This window comes from Cynocephalus volans, chromosome 5 (assembly GCF_027409185.1).
Source record: "Cynocephalus volans isolate mCynVol1 chromosome 5, mCynVol1.pri, whole genome shotgun sequence".
Lineage (NCBI taxonomy): Eukaryota > Metazoa > Chordata > Mammalia > Dermoptera > Cynocephalidae > Cynocephalus > Cynocephalus volans.
Window position 1 is genome coordinate 124,438,637 of NC_084464.1, and position 27,588 is coordinate 124,466,224.

Consider the following 27,588-nt stretch of genomic DNA (forward strand, 5'->3'; position numbering starts at 1 on the left):
TATTTTTTCCCTTTTTTCTTTAATTTTCCTTGTTCTTTTCTTCCAAATGTAAATATTCCTTTATCTCTTCATGACAAGCTCCTTGACTCTTGCTGTTTCCACCCTTGCCTCCATGTAGAGGACACCCACGTATACATCTCCAGCCTTGCCACCGTCTGGAGCGCTAGTTTTACATTTAGAAACACCTACAGGATGATACCTGCATGTGATCTGGCACTTTAAGTATATCTGAAATTAATCTTGTCTCCCCTCTCCAAATGATTTTTAACTTTTTTCTCAATTTTTATTAAGAATATCAATAATATTCTTATAGCATCCAATCTGAAAAACATTATTGTCATTAAATTATCTCTCTTTTTTTTCCCTCCAGAGTTAGTCAATTCTGAAATTCCACTGAATCGACTTCTATACATAGCATTCACATAATCTCCTTTCTTTCCAATCTCATAACTAATACCTGAGTCCAGGTCCTAAAATTGGCCAAATACTATTACAAAGCTTTCTAACCAGCCTGCCTATTTCGAATTTTTCCTTACAGGATTACTCTTCCTAACACAAATGTCTGAATGTTATTCCTATGCTTACAATTTTTTACTGACTACCTATTGACCATGGAATAGAGCTCAATTCTAAAATCAGACCCTTTTTCAGCATTATCAGCCAAGGTTATGTTAGTTCATACTGTGTTCTTGAGAGTCTTGCTGTTTATCGTACACATCTGCAAATTCTCACCACTTTGTCTTGCTCTGTTATCCACATCCAAGATGTCTTTCTAACTTACTGTTACATAACAAAATCTTGTCTGTGTCTCAACTCTAACATCATCTTTATAATAAACCTTTTTATTTTCCTCATATAAAAATAATTTTTAAACTCCCATGGCACTTTATCTGTATTTATCTCTCTACCCCAATGGCTTTCAATCTTGAACTTTCAAGATTGGAAGTTATATGGAAAACTTTCAGTTGATAGTGAAAAAAGAGGCCAAGTTAGTAACTCAATAAACATTCATATTTTCCACTATTTTTAATTACTTAAGAACATTATCAACATCTAAATTTTCTCTTAATTTTGCACATAATATGTAATCCATAAATATGTGTTTAATGAAAGTGAAAATGATTTGAAAGCTGCAAAGTGCAAAACAAATAGCAATAAATAAGTAAGATGGTATATTGATGATTAAATACTATGGATTCCCAATGAAAATAAGACTTAAAAGCAGGCTTAAAACAAAACAATTTATATTAGGTATAAATTGGCACATTGCAATTAATTTAGAATATTGAATTATTCTTTCATTTCAAAAATTTTAAAACAGTCACAAAATTAATAATTTCTACCTAACATTGCACACAGTTCCAGTTCAAGCCTCAATTGAGAAGAACAATTTATCAATGTCTTAAAAACAAAAATAATCCCCAAATTACTTTTTTATTCTACTTTCTTATGAAAGACTAGCAGGTGGACACACTGTACAGTATGCTAAGTGTTGTGAAGTTTAAGGTCTGGATACTAAATACATAATGAAAGCAATATATATTTTCATGTGTGTCTGATTGACAGTGAGGAGGTAGGAGATGAACAATCTTCTTCACAAATGAGAAAGATCTCCTATAATTTTTGTTTGTAATCTGTCAACTTGGTAAAGCCTTACATGAGTTTCAAAATGTTTATGATAGTTTTGGAAGGAGCATATGTTTCTGTTCACACTATACTTGCAGACAAACCCAATATTTGGAATCATAATTAAATTGAGAATTAAGGTATGAGATCTAAGGGCAACTAGAGGCAAAGTAGTTGGTGCCAATAAGTTGTTTATAAACAGATTATCTGCCTCCTTTCACTTCCTTCTAAGCATAACAGGTCTACTTAACCCTAACCAAATGTTTGCCCATACTCTAAACTATTCTTGATAAAAGACCCTGAAGAGTTCAGTAATTGATGGTTCAATTTTAATTCTCTCTTTTCACTCCAATTTGACCTGAATGGAACCCAAACTATGTGTGTTTGTGTTTCTACCCTAAACACTCAGGTTCCAGTGATTCAGAGTCTGTACATGGGTTAGCTACCAGTAGTTTCATTTTTACTTCTTAACTCTGTCTCCAGACTGTCTTCCACCCTAAGGCTCACTATCTGAAATCCATTTATGGAAGAAACCCATCTACTACTGTTCGGACACCCAGTTGGTCTTATCCTGGACTATAGTTTTTGAACACAACTTGGCCTCACTTTTGTTCTTGCTTTAAAGATAAATCAATGCCATGGCCTTAAATCCACTTACTGGACCCATGTACCCTTGTATCCATCTCCAGGCCAATGACTTTCTCTGACTCTATATTATAACCCTTAGCCTTTTCATGATACCATGGCATTACCCGTTCTGAAGCAACCAGGTTTTACCCACATTCCACTTACTACCAATGAACAGTGTCAATTTCAGATTATGACAGCACAAAAGAAGATGCATTAATATGAATTTCTGATTAATTTACGATGCTGCCTCTTATACTACAACTGATGTCAACAAAACATGTATTGTGATTACTTACATCAAAATGACATCACTAATATTAGGTTATTAGGAAAACAAATGACTAGGAAACAGATTTTATTCCTATCTACTGTAAACTCAGAGTAATAGAGCTCTGTGTGAAAAAGGGCATCCATTAATTTTAGTAACTCAATGTCTTCTAGTTATTACCTTACAACACATTTCATATTTTCCTTTATGAATTCTTTACCTAATTTTTTTGTCTTCCCTTGTACATATATGTGTATATAATAACATACATTAATTTATATATTAACTGATATATACTACATTGTCTTATAATTTATTCATTGACTAATAAATATATTTATATTATATATAATTTATATTCATGTATTTATTTATATGTATATATAAATTGCTTGCAATTGAGTATATGGGTATGTGTCATATGACACACATGTTTTACATCTCCCCATCCTGATATATGTTCTCTTTATAGAGCATATACAATAAAACTTTTTTTAGTGTACATGATATATCGTTTTACTGGAGTATGTGTATAAGGGTATGTGTCGGGGGGAGGTGTGTGTGTGTGTGAGTGTATTCAGTGAGAACTGGCTTGTTAAATTGTCTCTTGAGATCCTTCAATGATGTTGGATACATTATTGACTTCATTCCAAACTTCCCAATATGTTCCTTAAAGCAAAATATCCCTGAGTCAGCATGTCATGGAATACATTTCCTTATTTGATATTATCCATGCACAAGGTGAACATTGTTCACGTGAGTTCTGTTAGTCAAAGTTTCATTTGTTCAAGCCCTAATCTTCTAAGGCAGAATACTGAATTTGAATGCTCTGTAGATGACTGAGATCTACTGAGTTCAAACAATTACATTTCTACAATTTTTTGAAAACTAACTTACAATTTGACTATAACACTATTGATAATAGAACACTTAAGACAAAGCCTTGTTAACATAGGTACTACAAATCTTGTGCAAAGTGAGTTTGTTTTCATATCAATAAAATAGTAAGATCAATAAATGAGCTCTTCTGTAAGATCTCAGTGATACATTGTTGGAAGCCTTAGCAGAAATAAGCTATAGCCATAACATCTTTTTCTTTAATTTGTACTTACCTTTTTTAGTTGAGACAGCACCAACCTCTTCCTTAGCTCGTTCAGTTTCTGCAAATTCAGATATTAAAGAAATGAGTAATGTATATAGGAGACGCCAGATTGTTATCTTATACTATTGTAAATCAGAGAGAATAAAATTAACCAAAAAATAAAATGTATGTGGCATCTGAGAGCAAAGCAAGCCACAGAGAAAGACAAACTACAAAGTGCTTGTGTTTTTTCCCAACTAACGAAATTTCTTAAATAACAATATAAAAACTCTATTCCAAGGTATAACTTCATGATATTAAAATTGTATGCTTATACAAGTAGTGACCATAAAAGAAGGTGGCTTATAATACAATGAGATGCTAATTTATTAGTTTATAGTCAAATCTTAAGTAATATATAAATTTTAGGGAAGAGCACTTGAAAGGCCTTCTTTGTTAGTTTAGCCTCAACTATGGAGATGGCAAACGTATTTGACTTCAATAAATTCACTCTACATTGTAAGAGATCAGCCATAATGTTACAGGAAAATCCATTTGAATGTTGCTAAGAGAGAGAATAAAAATGACTAAAAATGGCTTCTTAAGGTTTCTCTGAATATGTAGTGTGAAAGGTAAGACAGCTACTCTGAAGATATAAACTGAAATGCTGGTCCTAGAACATAATGTTGGACCTCAAATCAAGGCTCCTTAAAGTGAAGGTTTTCTCTAGTATACAGGAAAAGAAAAAGGAACCCTCCTATACTGTTGGTGGGAGTGCAAAAATGGTGCAGCTTTTATGGAAAATGGTATGGAAGTTCCTCAAATAATTACAGATAGAGATCTGCCATATGACCCAGCCATTCCACTGCTGGGTATATACCCAGAGGAATGGAAATCATCATGTCAAAGGGATACTGATACTCCCATGTTTACTGCAGTGCTATTTACAATAGCCAAGAGTTGGAACCAGCCCAAATGCCCATCATTGGATGATTGGATAAGGAAATTGTGGTATATCTACACAATGGAATACTATTGTGCTGTAAAAAAGAATGAGATACTACCATTTGCAACAACATGGATGGATGTAAAGAAAATTATATTAAGTGAAATAAGCCAGGCACAGAAAGAGAAATACCACATGTTCTCACTTATTTGTGGGAGCTAAAAGTAAGTAAGTAAGTAAATAAATAAATATATAAACAAATAAATGGGGGGGGGAAGACAACACAACAATCACAAAAGTTCCTTGAATTTGTTAAGACAATTGAACAGATATGATGTTGATGAGGAGAAGGAGGGAGAGGGTAGGAGGAAAGAGGAATTGGTAAAGGGACATGAAAAAAACTATGTTGTATATTGATAAATTAAAATTTAAAAATTTTAAAAAAAGAAAAATAATGATGAGCTAATGAATTTTTACAAAGCTTTATATACTCATTTTATAAACTTTTTCTGATTTGCGGTTGTTCCCCTTGGTAATAAATATATATATATATATTTATTCTTATTGGTATTTGTATATCTTCCCCTCCCCCTTATACACTCAGGAGCTGAGGCACCGGAAATAACCAAACAACAAGAGTCTTCATACCCCTTGTCTTCCCTGTGCCACAAGACCCTGGGCTGTGAGAGAGGTAGACAGAAGGAGGATTTCACATCACTTTCAGGCTTTAATTCCGCAACATTAGATAGCACAAGAGTCACATTTTAAGTCCAGGCAGGAAGTCATATAAATACCTTATTCTTCAAGCTGTCTCAAGACCCTGAGCTCCAGGACTGAGCAGGCCCTGGCTGTTTTATGTCTTCCACATAAGGACTTTAGACCAGTGGTTCTCAACTTGAGCATGCATCAGAATCACTCTGGAGGTCTGTTAAAACACAGACGCACGGCCCCAAGGTTCTGATTCTATGCTCTGAGAATCTGCATTTCTAACCAGTTCCGGTGACGCTTATGCGGCTGATCTGGAATACACTTTGGAAACTGATTACCAAACTTTTCCTAAGAATCAATCAAAACTAATCACACTGTGATCCCCATCCCTGTTTATTCAGTTACTACTGTAAATTTCAATCTTCCAGCAGAAAACAGAGTTCATGTGGCTCTGTATTTCTCCTAAAAACTGACCCTTTCCACTGTGTTCTATGCTTGTCAACAGTACTCACCCTTAGTTTCTCAGCCTATATCCTCAAACACTCTTGGAACGTTCACTTTACTTTTTTTCCTTTAACCAAACTCTAGCTTCCTAAGGATACTGCACCCCCTACAAGCAGTCTTCTAAACTAGAGAATGTTTCTTTTTCCATCCCCCACATACCAAGGTGTCTGGAAATGATGAATATATCTTTCTTGCTTCTCATTACTTTTCACAGATTGATACCTACTTTCTTTCTCTAAATCCCAGTTCTTTTGAAGTACATGCGAACAGGTTGCGCCAGGCTCTACCCCCCTTTATTGTTGTCATCAACCAACCTTGTGGCCATATCCTGTCATTCATTGAACATTCTTGCACATAGTTATCATCTTCTCCACTATTACTACTATGGAATTTCATTAAGAACCACTCTCAACCCTGTATGCGCATTAGAAGAAGTTGGGGGAGTTTTTATGTTTTTATAAGTCTATGCTATTAAGATATCTGGGGTAAGCTATAGAGCTTTGAGATTCAGAGTTAATGAGTCTGGGTTGAGTCCTGGGTATTGGAATATTTATAAGCTTTCCAAGATATTCTAATATTTAACCAAGGTTGGGAGTCATTGATAAACACAATCCATACAACCACATGATCTCTCATTCCCTTGACCTCCTTACTTGAGAAAATTAGAAACCCCACTCCTCTGATCACTACCACCAATATACCCTTGGATTTTTCCTTTACTGCCAAAACTTTGATTTCAAAAATCTACTCTGATTCCATTACTTATTTTTTAAAGTGATTTATTCAAGAAGTCCCTGTAAATAGTATCTGACCCCATTAATACTTTCATTTCTTTGATCTCACCACTTTTTTACTGCTTAAGATCTTCCTCGTGTCCTCACTTTTCTTCTTGATGAGAAGCATCACTTCTGGGTAAGAAGGAAGCATCTTGCTTATCTAAATGCGACATGGTTAGATCACTCACCTACTTCCTGTTTTTATATTCACCTGCCGTATTAGATTCCTAGGGCTGCCTTTAATCTGTTGGGTGGATAAAAACAACAGGAACTTTTTCTTTCACAGTTTTGGAGGCTGTGAGTCCAAAATGAAGGTGTTGGTAGGGAACTCTGAGTGGTGGTGCCAGCAATTCTTGGCATTCCTTAGCTTGTAGCTGCATCACTCCAATTTCTGCTCTTATGTTCATATGACTGTCTTCTCTCTGTATGTGTCTATAAGTCTGCAAATTTCCCTCCCTTTATAAGGGCTCCAATCTTCAGATTTAGGGCCCACCTTAATCCAGTAGGACCTCATCTTAACTTGGTTATATCTGTGAAGGCTCTACTTCAAAATAAGGTCAAATTCACAGGTGTTTGGTTAAGACTTCAAAATATCTTTTGGTGGGGTAGGTGGGGGGGACACAATTCAACCCACTGTAGCCTGCCAAAACTACTTTATGCCTATTACCTGAGCAGCCATCCTAACTGCAGGAAGACTCCCATCCTGCTGCAGGCCTCACTTCAAATGCCACTCGCAACATTTAAGAGCATGCTCTGCACCGGCCAGCAGTACTGTCACAGACCTAGTGAAGTTGCTTTTGCACTGATACCCTTGATGACTGCTTTATGGATTCTCTTCCCTCCTCAAACATGCAACATCTTGCAGCATAAAAACAAGCTGCTGTTGAGAAATTCACAAGAAAGCAGCAGCAAACTAGACTAACTGACCTCCACCACCTCACCAGCACACACCCACACTGTCTTCTTTTGGTCCCAATGGCTGATAGTCCCTGCCCCTATTTAATACCCGTTCTCTCCTTTTTGCCCTGGGTCCCATCTCTTTTTTCCTAGCCGAGGCCTTTGCTCTTGCAAGCATTGTTTCTATCTGCTATCTTTTCAGTTTTCCCCGTCACTGATGCTGTTTCATCATCTTAGAAGCAGCCACTCTTGTTGAGCACAGACATCCACCCCCCTCAGTTCCATAGGCCAACCCTACCACCTCCCCTCTGTGTGCCATACAGCCTCACACAGCCACTGCAGCCCTGCCACCAGTCCATCTTCTCACTCTCTAGTTAACATGTTATTGTGAAAGATGTAATATAAATGAAAGACATATAGCATTTGCACACTTTATAATGAATGGCTGCAAGAATGCTCATTTCCATAATGCCCTGAAAGCTTAAGAAACCGAGTATCACCAGGGAAATCCCCTATGACCATTGCATGTCTCTCCCTTCATCTTAGTTACCATTGCCCTACATTTGTATTAACTACTTCCCTCTTTTTCTATACAAGTTTTTATTACATGTATTTATGTCTAAACTAAGATCATTTTATATAATTAAATTATTTTGTTTAGTGAGAAAACCTCATATAAGGTGCATTATATATTACTCGATTCTTATGATTTGTTTCTTTCAAAACTTTGTGTTGAGATTTAGTCATGTTGATATGAGTAGTTGTAGTGGATCAATTTCAACTGCTTTTTAGTATTCCACTGTATAAATAAGCTACAAATTACATATCCATTCTCCTGCCAATGGACAGTAGGCCATGTCCAATTTTGTGCTATTGTAAAATGCTGCTATGAAAATTCCTGTGCATATCTCCTTGTTCTTCACATGTGCAAGAATTTTTTCAGAAGTAAAATGGCTAAGCCATAGTGTGTGCTCATGTTCGACTTCCCTAGATTTACACTCACATCAGCAGTGTATGTCAGAGTAACTATTGCTCTGTGTTATTACCATCACTATAATGATCATATTTCCCCATTTTCTATCAATCTGGTATGTGTAAAATCATATCTTATTGTGATATTAAGTAAAATCCCATTATTAGGGATTGAACATCTTTTTATATATTTATAGGGCATTTTTATTTTTTTTAATGCTTGATTATATCTTATGAGCATTTTTTTCTGCCCACTGTTCTATCAAGTTCTTCTTGTGTTTATTTTCTTAATTCTTAGAGTTGTTTACTTAGTTTTTGCTTCTAATTTCTTATTACCTATATGTATCACAAATATCTTTTCCAAGTTTGTGGCTTATCTTTAATCTCTTTTTATGGTGTCTATGGATAAACTAAAAAATAAAAATAAATAAATTGAAGTTCTTAATTTTAATATAATAAAATATATTAGCATTTTAATTTGTGGCTTGAATTTTGCATATCTAGTTTTTCAAATCCTCCCATACTTCAAGAAAATATGTAAGTATATTGTTCTATGCTTTTTTTTTTAATGCCATGTTTTGCCTTTACTATTTAAGTCCCTGAACCATCTGGAATTGATATTTTGGAATTGTATGAAGTAGGGATAAATCACATGTTTTGTAATGAATACCAACTACATTAGCAACATTTAAAAATAATCAACCTATCCTCTGACTATCTGAAATAGCTGCTTTCTTATGTAAGATTTTTTGCTGCAGTGGGATGTATTTTAGGTCTCTTTTTTTTCCCCTGCCCTATTGAATGATTTGTTTATATCTACATCTATACCATACTACCTCTTATAATACAATATCATGAGACTGCTTATTACTAAGACTCAGGACATATAGTGCTGGTCTCAACAGCCATACTTTATAGTGCTATTTTACTGTGATCATTATGTACATTTCTAATACTGAAATTTATTCCTGTTTTCCCATTTGAAATCCACTCCCTCTCCTTCCTGCCTCCTTATGTCTAAATTGAACTCAGATTTTACTTTTGCTAGTATTCATCTATCTAGTTTGGATCTATTTGAGCCAACACTGACGAACATTCTTGGACTCTGAACCATGCACGCACAGTTCCAATTCGGGGCTGGCACCCAGGACACCAACACTGGCTTTACCCATAGTCTTAAACAAGAAGCACATCTTGCCCCACCACCTAAGTCAGCCCCAGCTTTCTCACATTCTCGTTTTCCTGGTACTTACACCTCCTAAAACCATCAGTCTGGTGCTGTTTCAGTACTCCTTTGAGTATATTCTGACAGTAGTATCTGTGATGAGTAGTGATATTATCCAAACTGATTAAGTGAAAGGAGGTGCTCATATTAATTATTTCGGAAGAATATAGCAAACCAATCAAGGCTGTCTTAACCAATTGAAATTCACAGTCATATCTGGCATGAGGTGTGTGGTCTAGACACACCCCAGTTGATATCAGGCATGCTGGTTCAGGCCCAGAGACCATTTCCCCCAGTAATTTCCATGCCAGACTGCTTAAATTGAGTCCAAAAAAAGGTGCCATTTTACTAATACAAATTGCCCCCAAATATTGTTCAAATGTTATATAACTGAATAAATTCAATGGGACTTTACTTTTAAATTCTGCATACTGGATTCTCCTGCATGATTCCTACATGTATTAGTAGATTAGGTGATAGATGTCTGACTTGCACATTTAGACACTGAAGTGTGGTTAGGTGATAAACACAGTCAGGCTTAGTGGCAGAGCATACCTTCAAATCTGTGCAGTGCTAAAATCAAGGAATGAAAAATGCCTGATTGCTACCATTTTATATAAATTAAGATACTCAATTATAAATGACTAGCTTTTGGCCCTGATCTGGTATTTGGCAACTTGTTTGCTAGGAATTTAAACTGACCGCTGGCTGGTTGAACATGCACATGGAACACATGACCAGGGTCTCAAGTGGAATGAAGTGGTCTGTGGCCATGCTTCCCAAGGTCATGAAAAACACTGATCCCTGAAGTGTTCATTGAAAACAGGGGGTGAGGTGGTCAAATCTATCTGGTAAACAATGTTGACTACATTCTTTCTCTAAAATTTACCACGGACAGTATTAAAAGATCTGAAATGCCCTGCAGTCTAAAAATCTACTTGTTTTTTCCTCTTCCTGCTTGGAAATGACCAATCATATTGTTAACCTTTATGTTACTATCAACATATTGAGGGGCACATTCAGGGGACTGCAGCAGAAGAATAGGGCATGGTGAGGCATTTTTGCTTGCCCTATGATGGAGAAAGGAATATGCGTCGACTTAACAGAAATTGTAAATCTAGGTTTTGCATCTCTGCCTGGTTTAATGTGCTCTTCCTCCACCTGTGACATACCCTGACATGGAACTTTAGATGTGGAGGCATTAAGTGCCCCTCATTAGCACTGCATCATTGGACCTGGAAGGTTTCCCTTTTTTTTCAAGCTCATGGTAACATGAGAACCTCTAGCCTGAGCTGATACAGCTCCCAAGCTGTTCATGTCCTCTTGTACTTTTCCTCCAGAGATCTTGGTTGTTTTCTCAGGACCTAAAATAAACAGTTCCATACCACTAACTCAATTCATATTCTAGTTATTTCTTTTAGTCCTGAGTTAATGACAAATTGCCTTTTACTTTTTCCCTGGAATTGCTCTAATCTGTCAATCTCACCTATCCTTTTAAATTCAATACCATGGAATTGTATCACATAAGTATTTATCTGAACTCAAGCTATACATCTCTCTCATAATTTAAGATAATGTAAAATTATACCCCAAATGTACACCAAAATGTGCACACAAAACGGTGTGCACCACACTATCTGGATGACTTAAGGGTTTTTCAAGAGTATTTGTAATGATATGTAATTTTCACCTTAGGCATTAACTTAGTAGCCTACTGCATAAAGCAGCTGTATAAAAATTCTGTTGTATTATTTCAATGCCAAAAAACCAGTTCCTTATCTGGGAAAATGGATGGTCACATTGTTATCAGAGAATTTAAATAGTTTGTGAACTAACTCTAATTAACTTTGGAGTTGAAGGATAAAGTCCATGTCAAGTAGAAATCTCTCGGTCATCTAAGGAGTTAAATATTAACTGTTCTGAAACTTTTATATTAGTTTTAAGATGATTTGGCAATGTAAATTGCTAATTTCCTGCAGAAGATGCTGATCTCTTTAAAACCTGATTGGATAGCGTGTTTCATAGATAGCAGAATTTATATATATTTTTTTATTACAAATGAATATTTTTATCAATATGTCACATTTTTCTAGGAAGATAATGTTCATTTTCAGAGTAATCTTCAATCTAAAGTCCTCTACCAGTGCTGCAAAATTACCAGTTTTGTTTTATATATTTTCTTGATTATGCATTTCTACAGTCTGAGTGTTAACATACTAAAGACTCTATAATATAGAGCTCCAATCAGCTTTATATTCAACTAAAATTTTTCATGGAAATACAAATAGAATTTTAGATTCATGTTAAACTTCTCTTTTAAAGTCCTCAATGTCAATGTGAACACCTCCAACTACAATTCTTTTATATTAATAAAAAGACTTTCTCACCAAGTTACTTAATATATTTTCCGATTATTCGCTGATATATCCACCAATGATATATTCTATGTCGAAAAACTGGCACTATGTAAAACATACATTTGTTTTAAGGACTAGTATTGTTATCAATATTTATGCACCTCGAACTCAAAAGAAAAATATAAACATTTTTATCATGCATAGAACAGAGATTTGACCATAAATCCTAAATACAAAGCTTAGAGAAGCTAAACCTATTTTTTCCTAAAATCAAGTACTTGCCAATATGATTAAAATAATTTTCACTAATGACAATCTGTCAGGACTTCATCAGATTGAGATACACCAACAAAGAAATGAGCATTTCTCTCTAAGCATATTGTCAAAGCTAACATTGATATGAATGTCGTGGTATGTTATGGTTATCAGTCAATATTTCATAAACTGAGAATACAAAGCTTAAAAAGGAAATTATGACATTACAATAGCAGTTTGTCATTACAATTATAACATACATTTCTTATTTCATCCAATAAGCCATTATCAAGTGCCCACTGTGTGACTGGCATTATCTGGAAATAAAGAGATAAAAAATATTCTCTATTCTTTAATGTTGTGGGCTACATTTAACTAAAGACATGACTTTTGCAGTAGGCTATGTTGCCTACTGGTTTGATCAAGTGATTAATCATTAGGATAATCAAGTGTGATGTGTTTAAGAAACAGAAGAGATAACTTATTCTACAAAATGGGAAACAAAAATACAAACAATTCAAAACAGGGTTAGACCTGGACAAATTAACATCTACAAATGAAAGCTCTAAGATAAATTTTAATAAGAATGAATTCACACAAAAAAAGGCAGGGATGACCAATTTTGCATATTATTTCAACACAACAAATAATTGCACCAAGAAACATTTGGTAAACCAGCATCAAAAATTAGCATTAGCAGTATCTATAGCAGAAAACTCAAATGAGTAAGCTGCTAAAATATGCTCTTTTTAAAAAGTTTTGTTTGACATACTTGCTTTTACTTGTTTTTCACTTGGAGCTGTTAATGACAAGAAATAATAAGGTCCACATTAATAACAAGTCTACTTATTTCTTTCCAAAATAATTTTAAGGTTATTTTAGTTGTCTGAAAGACTGTATGTATGATCTTGATAACTAAAAAAAGAAAAAAAAATAGGTCTGAGAGAGAGAAAATACAACACCCTGCCGTTGTCTCTGAGGTACTCTGAATATGCTCCTTGAACCACAGATACTTTTTGTTTGGTACTCATACACCTTCTCCCAACACAGATGCTCATTCATGACTCATCCGTTTTGTTCCCATTTTAAATTATCTAAGGATCTGGTTGTTTTTACATGCAGGTAAATGTATGTTCCTCAAAGTTTATAAAATAATATGAAAATAATGAATGTACTTGATACAATGTTTTCAATTTTTAAAATACAGCTAATTACTGCTAAGTTGCTACACTGTAACGACACCCTGAAATGAACAGATGACGATTTCAAGCAATTTAAATTGGTGCATTTTGTCAGGTTCAATATTGATCAGTGATATTTAGCTGTTGAGACTCTTAAAATTGGTTACCCCAATAGTCATTGTGTATGTCTCTCCATGTCTCTATGATGTATGCTCTATTTTAGCTTTTTGCATATGGGCATAAGTGAGAATGTGTGTTATGGCCCACTGCGGGAATGCACCCTTAACAAAAAGGTTGCTCTCTGTAAAGCAGACAAAACATTCCTTCCCAAAGGCTAGAGTATGACTGTTAATGTGAAATGGTGAAATATGTGATTATTTCATCTCGTAGTTTATAGGGGTCATTCAGTTGTCAATTTTTTTTTAAAGTGATTATTCTATTTGATGTTTCTTATTTCACCTGATAAACCATTATCAACTGCCTAGTGTGTGACTGGTATTATCTGGGAAAAGAGAGATAAAACAAATTCTCTATTCTTTAATTTCTATTCCATATTTAAAGTGGAAAAAGGAAAAGGTAATATTATAACAGTGTGTTAAGTGCTATTATAAAGGTAAGAAAGTGATGCTGTGGAAATTGGTTGGAGAGACATCTAAACTAATTTGGGTTGTCTAAGGAAATTTCACAAACTTGGGGAAAAAATAAGAAATGTGTCTTCAACCTGTGTTTTGCTGTGGCTTGTGGCAGGGGTGGGACTATAGGTCAGCTATATTTGCATGGTTATACACATACATTGAGTAAATGCTATTTCCATTTAAAGCCAATGACATGAGAGAAATGATTAATGAACATTGTGAGGCTATGACTGTCTTCACATACTCCCACAACAAACAAAAAACTCAGTGAAACTCTTTGAGTAGAAGTTAGCCAGGCAAAACCAACAGGTGATATTTTAGAAAAAGTTTCAGAAATTTTCATTTGAAATGACTAATTGGGCAGTTAAATGCTAGAAAACTGTAAGAAAACAACTTGGAATCCACACCAAATGCACTTGTGGTTTTCGTTGATTGTTTTTGTTGGTTGTTTGACTCTCAATCTAATTTGTTTTCTTGTTAGAATGCAAATATATTGAGAGCAAAATCTACCTCTACTCTGACTGCAACTCCCCAAAGCACTCAAGAAATGTTTTTAAGTATCATTATGAATAGGAAGAAAGTATTTACTGAAATTGAATACTTTATATTTTTAAAGCAAAGCAATATGAAGCACATCTATAGAAAGTGTTCTGTTCTTGTTTTGTTTTGTTTATACTAAAACTGTGAAACAGTGTTTCTCAAACACTGCACAGATGAATCTACTGGAGATCTTCTGAAGTTGCACATTCTGATTCAGTAGGTCTGAGGTGGGGCCAAAGATTCTGCATTTCAGACAACCTGTTAGTTGATCCTAATGCTGCTAGTTCACAAAACGCATATTGAGTAGCAAGGGTGTAACATATTATTTGGTTTTAATTTTCTAAAACTGCATTGATGTTAAGTCTATGTCAAGAACTTGGGAAAAAAAGACCATTAAGATGGAAGGATTTCTTGCCCTTTACCATCTTTTCTGCTTCCACCTGTCTGAGACTACAGCATTAATAAACATTGAACATCTGGCAAGAAGAGTCCAACAACACCAGTGTTACTCACCTGTGTGTTCTTTCTTTGGTGACTTTGCTGAATCAAACAAGAAAAGAAAAATCAACATTCCATGTCATCTAGTTGCAATTCAGTATTCAATTGAAAATTAAATAATATGAAATAAGAGGATAGAGGAATTTAAAAACAGTTACCTGGTTCCACATGTTTTTCTTTCTTTTCCTGTCCTGAAACATAGTATTATTGTAATTGTTATTTACTATTCCAATTTTATGTGTTGTAACTTAATTGTTTTAATATGAAGAAACATGCATGTACTGATGCTGGATTGCAACAACTGATAACTGCCATGAAAAGAATAAGATTGAGAAATGTCCTTAAAATAATTATTTCCTTCCATTTTCCTTGGGCGTTCTCTCACAGAGCAGCATCAAAATACTATAAATATTAGGGGAATTTAAATTTTTCATGAATAATAAACCCGAAAAGTAAAATATAATCCATAAAGATTGGAAGAAAATTAAATTTGCTGTCATATTAGATGAACATAAAATAAATTTGGGATAAAAAAGCACAAAGAATATTACTGCAGCTGTTTTAAAATAATTGCCAGAAAGATGAACACTGACAAATTTCATGTGGGTTTCCTCTTCTAAGGGTCTTCTTATATTGAAGAGAGATTTCTTAAGCTAAGATAAAATCTTTGTTGAAGCAGGTTAAAGACTAAAATAGACTAAGAAGTTTCAGGGAGAAGCAAAGCACATTTGCCTTGTTTTTAGGACAAATGCTTCTTATGGAGTCCTCCTTAGATAGTAGGATTTTTTTTTTTTTTTTTTTAAGAACCTACTTTTGTCAACATTATATGAGATGAAGCATTATTCTGGCCTCAAGTTAAGCTCACATTTACACTATAATAAGTACTAATTTTATATGAAGTGCTATTATCTACTTTCCTATTATTTATCTTGTCTTGACAAGCTTGTCAAATTAATTTAAAAGATTTTTAGAGAAATGCTTTAACATAGATACATTATTACTTGTTAAAATGGAGAATTTTTTTTGAAGTTTTATTTAATGAATAGATTTTGAAGACTAGAATAGTTTATGCTGAAAGAATTCTATGAAATACATTTCAGAAACATAAAGTGCCATAGAATCTTCTACGGTCATTGCATCAATCTCTCAATTGTACAATTTTGTTTATTAGGCTTCTGGTTATGCAGGTATAATGAGCAACTTATCCACTTCCAAGGTAGCATGCAGGCAGTAAAACAAATAAAATAATTGGCTTGACCAAGTGATGCAGGTCAAAAGGAAGAAATTTAGGTGACTTAGATAAAATTAAGCATAGGAAGAAGATTACCAAATGTTGTCTGGCTAATGAGAGAAATTAAACATATTGTTTAGTTTACTTCTGAACCAAAGTTCCAATTGTAAACCATTTCTAAGAAATTTGTAAAATAATGACAGTTTAAAAAAGTAAACAGAAGCAGATTCAGTTATGCATAAAAATTGAACACTAGCAATATGTGATATTGAAAGTCAAAATAAAGGCCTCCCAATCTTATCAGAAAGCCATCAAGTAAGCAGAAAAATTCCTGTGCTAATTTAGAACAATATGCAAGAAAAGGCTCTCAAAAAAGTTTATTATATGGGGATAGTTCAGGATGTAAGTATTGAATTATCTTAATAAACATGAATTAATTTACCCTTCAGTTTTATTGGGACAGCAAAAATCATGCCCTTGCTTGATTTTTTAAGTTGTTTTATTTTGAAAAAAAAAATGATAGATCACAGGGATATGCAAAACGTACAGGAAAATCCCATGTACTCTTTATCCTGTTTCCTTTACTATGGTTTATTTTTAAACTGAGGGAAAAAAATATTTTAAGTTATGATAAGTAGAAAAGTAGAAGCAAAAGTAGAAGTATAGGGTCAGAGTGTGTAAATGAATGAAGCAATCTTGAAGATAAAAAATATAAATCAAACAAATTCAAAGACACAACAATAACAATAATAAAAGCAAGTTTAGATGATACATTGGAGCAAATAAACTAATTTGAAGACAATTAATTCTGAAGAAAATTATTTCTTACTGCCCAAGTCACAATCCACAGACCTTCTCAATGAAGGTAGTAGTTGGACGATAAAATGAATTCCTGGGAACCATGTTTATTTATTAAATACATCAGTGCCCTGAAGATTGCCAAGGAGCTGCAGTGTATCTGCAGGAACTTTTAAATCATATAGACTGCAATCAAGGGAGGGCCTTAAGGTTATATATATATATATATATATATATATATATATATATATATATATATATATATATATATATATATATATATATATATATGTATGTATGTATGTGTATATATATAATATATAATATTAATTGTACAATTGAGAGATTGATGCAATGACCATATTAAATAATATATATATATATTTTTAATACCATTTTCAAGTCTCTAGTTATCTTGCATTTTCCTGCTGCTGCAATGGTTTACAGAGTGGCTTCTGTATCCCTGTGCCAGCCTTTAGCAGCTGTGCACGCACATAAATCTGGCACTGAATGAACATGTAGTTCTCTATACATAGACTGCTCCCCCTGGCTGATTTGTAGTATAATTTCATGATTCTCTCCACAGGACATCTTAGAGCATTTTCCTGACACAGAATGTCTCAATGTCCTAACATTTTGCAGATCCAAAACACACATAAATATTTTCAAAAATTGGTGTATATTTTCAAACTTCTTTTTTACATCATTGGAATCCTAAAATCTCTACATTCCTGGAAATGTGCTGATTTATTTAACGGCCAATTGAGTAGGGTTAAGTTGGGGGTTTGGGGGGTTGCTTGTTTTCATTTGTTAAGTATATCCTATTTTCTTCAGAGGACAGCATATATTTGTAAAACATACAACCTCAAGGCATTGAGATTTTTATTGAAGAGTTAGTAAACAGCTTTAATAGTGTGTTAAAGCAACAGTGGCTGATGCTTAGGATACAGATCCCAAGCAGTGCTCCACACAGAGTTCACAGTGCCAATAGGGGGAAAACAATATTATGTACAAAATGTCATATATCACGTAAACATGCTGAAATATTTATGGATTATGAAAAGAAAGATAATAGGAAATAGGTTGTAAAACTAGCTTGGAAAAGAACTACTATTTAGTCTTTCCTGAGGACTAAGAACTAAGGAGATTACAAGGACTACATTTACACAAACACAAGACAGTTTGGTTTAATGGAATGCACTCATATTTTTTGGTACAACACTGTGGATTGTATTATTAGATGATTGCATGGGTTTGCAAAACGGCTGTAAGAATGATTGCTATGTTTTTCAGTGCACTCGGACCTTTCAGGTTGTGTATTCTTTCATTCTGACAAAGAATAGCAGAGTTCACATGCATAACGCACAGAAAAAAGAGATTCAAAACAGAAGTTCTAAATTATACCAGCAGGACTATAATAGCAGTAAGGAGAAAAAAAATGTACACAAATACACTTCATACGCATTTCCTTACTTTTTCCCTTGGGTTGTTCTGTTGGAAGAAATATAAACAGAAAAACCATTGCTCTTAAAACTTTTAAAGAAAAAATTTAATACCAAACCCATTGATTAGACTAATTTTTCCAACCCTCCATTTTCTCTCTTTAAATTTCACAGTGAGTGTTGCTTTGGGGTATTGCTGATCATTGTATGTGTTTCTGTAATTTGATTGAAACACAGTATTTGACAACAAATTAATCTATGACTATACTGCTTAACCTTTTAAAATTATTTATACCTGGTAGTTTTCTTAAACAAACACATGTGAACACATAAAAGCATTGTACACATAAACACATGTGAGCACGTCCAGAAGACACAGGTATACTTGCCAAATGAGTTATGATTCTATTCAAGACTTAAAAATGATTTAGCTCCTAATTGATGCTGCTGTATCCAAAATTAATTGAATGCATGCTTTCTAGTAAAATAAATGATTGATACTGAACATTACTCAATTTCTTGTCATGCAAGCATTGCTTTGAAAACAATTACTGTGAAAGGTAAACATATGCAGTATTTATTTTTTATTACTGCCAAATATTGCTCACAGCAGTATTGTCTGAAACGATTTGCCTCATTCTCTCACACTCTCTCTCTCTCGATCTTAATCTTTTTTCTCTCGCCTCTAACCTATATATAGTTTTTTCTTCTATGTTAATCATTGAAGAAAGAATGCTGTTGTAGGGTTCATCAAATATAAGACAGTAAAATGAAATACTTCCAGTACCTTCTGCCGTTTTTTTTGTTTTCTTGGAATCTAAAAACACAAAAGTAAATTGCTGATAAAACATATAATATAATAAATCAACAACTGATTACAGCTCACAACAAAATTTCTATAAACACTAAAATAATTTCCAACGAAATGGATTGAGTGCATGATATATTTCTAAAATATGAGGCTTAAGGAGAAACATTCTGTTTTTGAGAAGATGAGTATTAGAGGCAAGAGGTGAGAAACAGTGAAATATAGAAAAAATATTTTAAAAATCCATATATAATTTGCACAGAGATTCCGTTGTACCTATAAAAGTTAATGACTTTTTAATAGAAAATAAAACTGAGCAAATACATGATCTCTGTTCATAAAGATGGATTGTGGTCGATGAAGTTAGTATATAATTTCTTCATTTTTTCAACCTAAGACAGTGTAGGTGAGCTGCACTGTGCTCTGTTTGAATAATCAACATGCCTTCAATACAGATGTTCAATGATTTCTTTTTTTTCATTTTAAAATTAAATTAAGTTAAATTTATTTATTTTTATTTTAACTTCTCAGTACACTTTGTTGGTGATTTTCATGACCCTTTACCCATTCCTCTTTCCCCTCTCCCTCTCTCCCCTTCACCCACTACATCATATCTGTTCACTGTCTTAACAAGTTCAAGGAATTGTTGTGATTGTTGTGTCTTCTCCCCCCCCTTTATTTGTTTGTATGTTTATTTATTTATTTATTTTTAGCTCCCACAAATAAGTGAGAACATGCGGTATTTCTCTTTCTGTGCCTGACTTGTTTCACTTAATATAATTTTCTCTAAGTGCATCCATGTTGTTGCAAATGGCAGTATTTCATTCTTTTTTATAGCAGAATAGAATTCCATGTTCAATTATTTCTTTTGTAACAGAGAAGAAACATTGATGTTGGCTCTAGGTTACTGATGAACACATCATATTTATAACTGCTATATAGTAATGTGTATTTAGCAGTTCACAAACATCAATTCTATTTTTAATAGATGGTGTTCAGCCTATATCTGAGAAATTATCATTTTTCATTATTTAAGCCATGAAACTCTCTGATCCTGTCACTCAGGAAAAAAAAGAAAAAGAAAAAAAGGAGAGTTTTTTTTACCTCATTTATTTTATAGTGGAAGCACCTTAGCTTAATTTTTTTCTTAGGATATTTTATTTCTTATCTTCTTTGTCCTTTCTTTTGCCTCATCTGCAATTTAATTTCTAAATTCTCTGTTACTAAAATTAGAACCATAACAATGAACTATGAATTGATACAGGCAAAAGCTACATAAACTGCTTTCTGGCTGACAATTACCTTGCTTAGAACCTAGACCAGTAGACATTCAGTACTTAATTGGCAAGTTCATGGATTTGTGTGCCTCACAGTAATGTGTTGGTGTTATGATTTTACTTTCATGATGAAGTAACAGACTTAAAAGGTTTGAACATGACAAGGTACTCTGTGTCTAGTCAGAAAAGGCAGTTAGATGGTCAATGAAGTTGTTTTATGAAAAAAATGATAACCAATGCTGGTAACAGTTTGGTGAAAGTAACAACCCACTTCCATAGAAGTATAAAGTAAAAACACATTTTAGGAAAGTAAGTTGAGAAAGAATGCAGAAAGTTATAAAAATGAACATGATCTTTGATGTAGTAATTCCATGTCTAGAAATTCATAGAGAAAAATGTAAAATTTTTATAAAAATATATGTAGAAAGATGCTTTTTTCATCACATTGTTTTACATTTCTAAAATAATAGAAACACTAAATACTACCCTCTAAATAGTAGAATTGTTGAAGAATTGATGATATATTCACACAACAGAAAAATACACAGTCATTAAAATGTTTTTGCAAATTACATCAGAATCAGGGAAAATATTAGCTAAATAACATAATTGAATAAAATGAAATAAAAAATAAAAGCATAGCATAAAATGACTCTTTGTGTGCATGTGAACATACATGTGAAAAAAGATTAGAAGAAAATATGCCAACATACTAATGGTAGCTGTGAACAGATTAAGAAATTATGTGAGGTTTCATTTATCTTCTTTCTAAATTTCTAATTTTTCTGTAATAGCAATATGTTTCACATTCAAGGGAAAAACAAACCTTGATTTTGAAAATAATAGGTCCCTGGCACAAAACATTTATTTATTCAGTAAACATTTATTAAACACTATTGTGTCCAGTATGATATAGTAAAAAGGATTTTAGACTAGATTTTTCTAATTAATCCCTACCCTGAAAACCAATCTAAAAGTCTTCTTGCTATTCAGTTTCTCATCAGGAACTATCACTGAGTAGGCTAAATTTGCAATCTAAAGCATAAGTGCTTTGAAGCAATTTCTCAGTCATTCCCTTCATGAGTAACTATTCTAATTGGGTAGGCAAGTGATTCAAATATACAGAAAAATGTTACAAAACACAGTTTCATATAAGATCATGATGAGCATCATTTTGTCATATGCCTCCTTATATATTAATAATATGCAGTGGCCACTTATGTTTAAGACATAGATTCTTACAGCACAACAGCCGATGGTACGAAATGTATAGTTCAACATCCATTGTGCATTATTCATCAGTTTGATACCAGTCTACTGAAGTAGAAGCTCTGCCTGCAGAAGTAGTCATTTGATTCTACTGTGCAATCTTTTGAGCCCAGAATATAGCCAATATTGAAAGCAGAAAGGTTATGGAGAGCACATGGTCATTCAGGAATAAAATTGAAGATAAAGCTTGGAAGAACTTTGGGACTGACAGAGGAAAAGACATGGCAAATTAGGACAAGATCATTTCTGACCCCTGCATTCTCTGACTAGAGGATGGCATGGGGTAGGTGTGCAAATCTCACTACAATATATGCATCTAGGAAATGTCTGTTATTTTTAATCTGCTTTCCTTCTCTCTAGTAATAAGAATCAATAATATATTAGATGACATATCAATTGTACCGAGATAAAATAAAACATATATGAAGTCCAGGGTCAGGTAAACAACAGCCTTGTTGAGATAAAGGAAAACATTTCATGAAGTAGAAATGTAAAAAATAACAAGTCATGATCTAATCAAACAGGTCTTTAAAAGGTTCAGTATATTTGCTGTAAGAACTGAAGGCTATAGTGAAATTTACTCAAAATGTCATGATAAAGCTGTCTTTTGGTTAGGAGTCAACAGAGCAAAACCCATATACAAGTAAAGTATCTGAGCAACTGAAAAATATAATGCTTGGAGTTGAAAGATCACATCCTGACCCTGAAGAGCTATTAGTACTAGCCGTAATACTCAAGCTATTAAACTTCATTATGTACCCTCAGCACTCTTTGCTGAAACAGTTTACAAAAATTATAAAGGCTTACTTGGTGAATACATTTCCTTGAAGACCATCTGCCCAATAATCTGAGCAACAGTCTTTTATTAAGAACATCAAGGCCCCCAGCACCTGTGATTTAAAATCAGTGATGTGTTTGCAATGTGATCAGTGCATCACTCGTTCATCATTAGACATGTATGAGACATGGTCTATCACGTTCGTAAGTGATGCCAGAGGAAAATGAAAAACCAATTTATATTGAAGGGAAAATTTAACTCTCTGGTAGTACACTAATGCTGGTAACGAAGTAACCTACCTACTCTGTGCAACTTGCCTAATGAAAATCTTTATTCAGTTTTAATGCCAGACATTCTACTTTGTTTTGCAGAATGATTTCTCTTCAGATCTCAATTCTGAAGTCCTAGAACATTGGTTTGAATGCCAATGAATTAAAAAATAACTATTCATATTACTCCTTGACCTGAATCAAATAATACATTGTTCTTTATTTCTAAGAAGGAATAGTGAATGAAAAATTAACATTTCTGTGGACATACTGTCTGTCAAAAACCGTGCCAGATATTTACTATTTGTTTATTCTTATAACACCTCTGTCTACTCACTGAAGTATTTATAATACAAATTGTGTAATTCATAAAATACACTGAAAAGGTTTGCTATGTATATATGAGAAATTAATATTGATTTCAATCTCTTAATAAGAAACATATTCATGTGTCCTAGTTGTTTTTATTATCATACTATGACTTTGCTCTTTGAACAAATAATAACCAGCTAAAATTATTTTCCTTGTCATGTTTATTGACTCAGTTTTCTGTTTAACAGATTCAGAATGTGACTCCCAATCTATCATGATTATGTAAAATTATGATACTAAATATAAAATATAATACTTGTTTTCTCATTTTCTTCTCAGATCATATGAACACTAATTAGAACACAATTGTTATTTCCAAAATTAGGAGTAATTTCTTATATCTACATGTTATTTTTACTAAGAAAATAAGCCTAGATTAATAAACAGTGGTAGAGACCTTGTCCATGTGTTGTCAGAGTGTGCATTAGAAACATCTCTCTAAACAGAATCACAGCCACCAAGATAGCCTTAATGTTCCCCTCAGCTAAACTTGACTCAACTTTAAAGAGGTTTCTTCTGGACTATTGGCCCATGTTCTCCCTTTTCTTAGAGCATTTACTTTAGAAAACTTGTAATTGCAAATTCTTCCTCTTCCCCTTCAAGATATAAAACTTCTACAACCCAGAAATGTCTTTCACAAGGACATGGGAGCCATACCTTTGAAATGTAATCACCTAAAAAGATGGCATTCCTAACTTCCATTCTCTGTGGGAGCGTAGGAGCCTAACTTTGGTAAGGGCCAATTAGGAAACACAGATGGACTAATCACACTGACCACCTCCCAACTCTGTGTCTTCCAGTACTTCCCTGGTACTTAAAATTTTTCAGGCTTTTACCCTTAGTGGAATTGAGTTCAATTTCTCACCTCTATTAATAAATTTGACCTCTATTGCAATAGTCTTGAATCAAGTCTTCCTTGTCTGTTTAATTCCACCCAGTGCAATTTTTATTTGACAATATGATATATTTTACCCCATATCATGGCATCCTGAAAAAGGGAGGTAGTGTGCAGGAGATGGGGTATAAATTATTTGCAGCTTAACAGAGCAAAGTAACATTAGTTGTTTGTGTCAAAGGTATCTGGAGTTAATATTGAAGAACATAGATATTTTACATATTTTTGAAATTTGATAAAACTGCCAACAGAGTAGGAGGCCTAAGATTTTGAGAGGCTATGTTTTATCCCTTATGTCTTGAGAAAGACTAGATTAAAATTACTTTAAAAAGTAGCTTACCCTTTTGTGTGAGGTGAGATGGAAAAAGTGCATTCATGCAGAATGTATGCATGTAATAGATCCAGTTATCCAAAGGGAATATAGGCAGGATAACAGCCAAAATGCAACTCTAAATACTGGTAAATTGTTCTCACAAAAAGCACAGTGGGATTTTCCATAAACATACCTTCCTTCTTTTCATCTTTTTTAGCTGCTGCTGAAAAAATGAAAAGAAAATAGTGTTAAAACATATTAAATGGGAATTCTTCAGAATTCTCATCAAAATATAAGAACATATCCCATGTACTCATAAATTCAGTGGTCACCTATGAACTAATTAATCCATCCAAATCTGTAATGAGTATAATCTAAAAATAATATTTCATATGAAGATTTTTTAACTCAAAAATAAGCACATAGCAAAAAAGAAAAAAGAATAAACGGTATTGAGTTACATAGACAAGAAGTCAAATTTATAAGTAAGTGTTTAGTATAAGTTCATTTTAGGTTTTAAAATGTTATGGTTGAAAAAAACACAATCATTTCTACAAGGCCATAACAAACAGACTATGACTGGATCTATCAAAACAAAAAAATGGAGGTGAAATTCCACAAATTATCTGTGCCTAGTTCCTGGGGAATTATATACCAGAGTGCAGTCTACATCTGCATTTATAATAACCGTGTATAAAATGTCTTATTACAGGAAGGGAGAATGAATACCTAACCCATCCTACTACTAGCAAATTTATGCCATCTTTTGCACAGAGAAAAAGGCACAAAACACTTTAATCACTTTTGAATTCTTATTTCCTTGGTGGTGGTATTCAACTATTTCTGGATCATGAATCTAATTCTGGATCCAGGTTGTAGCCTGTGGGTATCACTAGAAGCATTTGGGAGAAGTGTTCAGTAGATGTGGGATTGTTGCAAGCAAGATGACCCTTGGTTCTGTGTAAAGTTCACTCAGGACTCAAACCCATTCCGAAATGTCTTAGGCCACCTTAGTTGAATCTGAGATTGTGTACATCCCCTTACAGCAATCCCCCCTGTGTGGGACAGAATGCTGGGTCCACTTATAACCAACATCCAGGACTACTTTGGACATTTACTCTGTGCTACAGTTGCCAAAGCATTTTTGGTTTTATCCTCTCATTTGATCTTCACAACAGGCTGTAATAAAGGTATCACAGAGCAAGAAGCTAAACCTCAGAGACATTAAAATGATTTGTACATATTCACTCAGAGTAAGAAGCAGAATTGGATCTAAAAATCAAAAGACAGAAAGGAAATATATTTTATTACAGGTTGTTTTTCTCCACTTTCTAAACGTTATTAATATGCTGTTACTTTTGTAGCAAAAAAGTAAATTTACAAGTAAATTAATTCTACTTTGTGACTTTTAAAAATTAATTCTTTTAAAAATTAATTCTACTTTTAAAAATTAATTCTCTTTCTTTTTAAATGTAGTTTTAACTGATAACATACAAAATGTGTAGAGGATCTATATTTATAATGTTTTTAAGTTATTTGTCTATTGCAATGATATAATGAGGGTAGTAATAAAAACAACTACTAAAATGAATTAAAAGATATGGACGTGAACTAAAAATTTCAAAGCTAGTGCATAATTTCAGCAAGTCCTATAGGTTTGACCCATAAGATTTATTTGCTTATTAAGAATTTCCTTCAAAAACTTCATAGTTTTCAAAATCATCCAGCAGGTATACATTTGATTCTAGAATTTACATAAAATTTCACATTTTGCCCAAAGTTTATACAAAAAGAAGAAGAAATGAAATGATATTGTCCATTTATGTACTATAAAGTAGGTTTTTCTGTTTTTTCTCCTATAATTATCTGCACAATATTTCCCATAATTTGTCATATCCTTTCAAAAGCAAGTTAGATTAGAGAGTGGAGGACTCTTTAAAGAAAGACAAAATGAAACAACGCAAAATTACAAACAGAAAATTGGTCTGGTCTGTCCTGGGGTCCTTGGAGGGGCTCTGGCCAGAAAGTAGCCCTGAAGCCTAAGTTTTATCAGTTTAACAATGTCCCCTCTTCTGAAAGGCAATGTGACTAGTGCCTTGACTAATGCCAGAAAGAGGTTGAAATTGTGAGTACATTCCACACAACTATTATTTCTTATGAATTATACAGAAAAGAAAGGCTTCAAAAATAGCAAAATCTTTTGAAACTACCTCAAATTTTTTTGATTTCTAAAATAATCCAGAAGAACAATGTGTACAGATGCGTGTGCAGGTGCAGGAGTGTGGATATGCACACACTGTCCTCTTTCCCATTCTTACATTCTTGGATGGTTTTGGTTTCAACTTCGTGGTAATAATGGAGAAGAGTTGAATTAAGTTTGACCTATTTCATCATAATCGGCATTGGTTTTTCTTGTTGCTCTGGGTTCCTTGAAGGTAGATGGCCTTTATTCATTTCCATCTGGAATGCCATGTGACCTGTCAAGCTGGGTTCCACGACCAGAAGTTAATCAAAACCAGGGTCTTGGAATCCAACTGTTTCCAAAATGGTTTTGTAACTTGTGTTCCATGTGTCCCATTGCAGGTCCTTAATTCAACTCCCCTAACTCTAATCTACTTAACTGGATTATGCAGTTGAATGAATCCTGAATTTACTGAGTAGACATGATTCTTAAAAACTAGGTTCTTGGCTTTCATATTTTAATGAGATGGCAATGGATAATATTTCAGAGTTTTGTTTTTATTTTTCTCTCTTTCTGTCTTCTTTCTGTAATATGTGGGAGATTTTTAATGTCCATTTTAGAAATCCAAAAGAAAAAGCCAGGAGAAATATACTAACACAGAGTGCATGTAGCCCCATCTTTTAAACTGACTTTTATTATGACTTCTGTCCTTTTTCAGGCATTTTAATCTCAATAGGTGTCTACCTAGCCATTGCATATAACTGATTAAAAATAATTCTTTATTTATCATTAATCTCCTTTTTTTCCTATTTGGGTCTATATTCCATTTCTTCAACACAATTTATTTATATAGTA

The 27,588-nt window shown here is 33.5% G+C and overlaps 1 protein-coding gene across 15 annotated transcripts in view; it reads right to left on the reverse strand.

Annotated features, from left to right (window-relative positions):
* The window catches only part of TRDN (triadin), a 387,419-nt gene that overhangs the window by 126,865 nt on the left and 232,966 nt on the right, over positions 1 to 27,588 (reverse strand). For 13 of the 15 annotated variants that reach the window (XM_063096118.1, XM_063096115.1, XM_063096120.1 and 10 more), the window contains exons 14-20: positions 24,745 to 24,774; positions 19,358 to 19,387; positions 18,602 to 18,619; positions 15,258 to 15,290; positions 15,115 to 15,141; positions 13,018 to 13,044; positions 3,637 to 3,684 (exon numbers count right to left, since the gene is read on the reverse strand). In XM_063096118.1, coding sequence (XP_062952188.1) covers positions 3,637 to 3,684; positions 13,018 to 13,044; positions 15,115 to 15,141; positions 15,258 to 15,290; positions 18,602 to 18,619; positions 19,358 to 19,387; positions 24,745 to 24,774 — 213 coding nt within the window. The remainder of the gene's footprint in view (positions 1 to 3,636; positions 3,685 to 13,017; positions 13,045 to 15,114; positions 15,142 to 15,257; positions 15,291 to 18,601; positions 18,620 to 19,357; positions 19,388 to 24,744; positions 24,775 to 27,588) is intronic. The other 2 variants (XM_063096113.1, XM_063096117.1) reach the window with 2 other exon arrangements.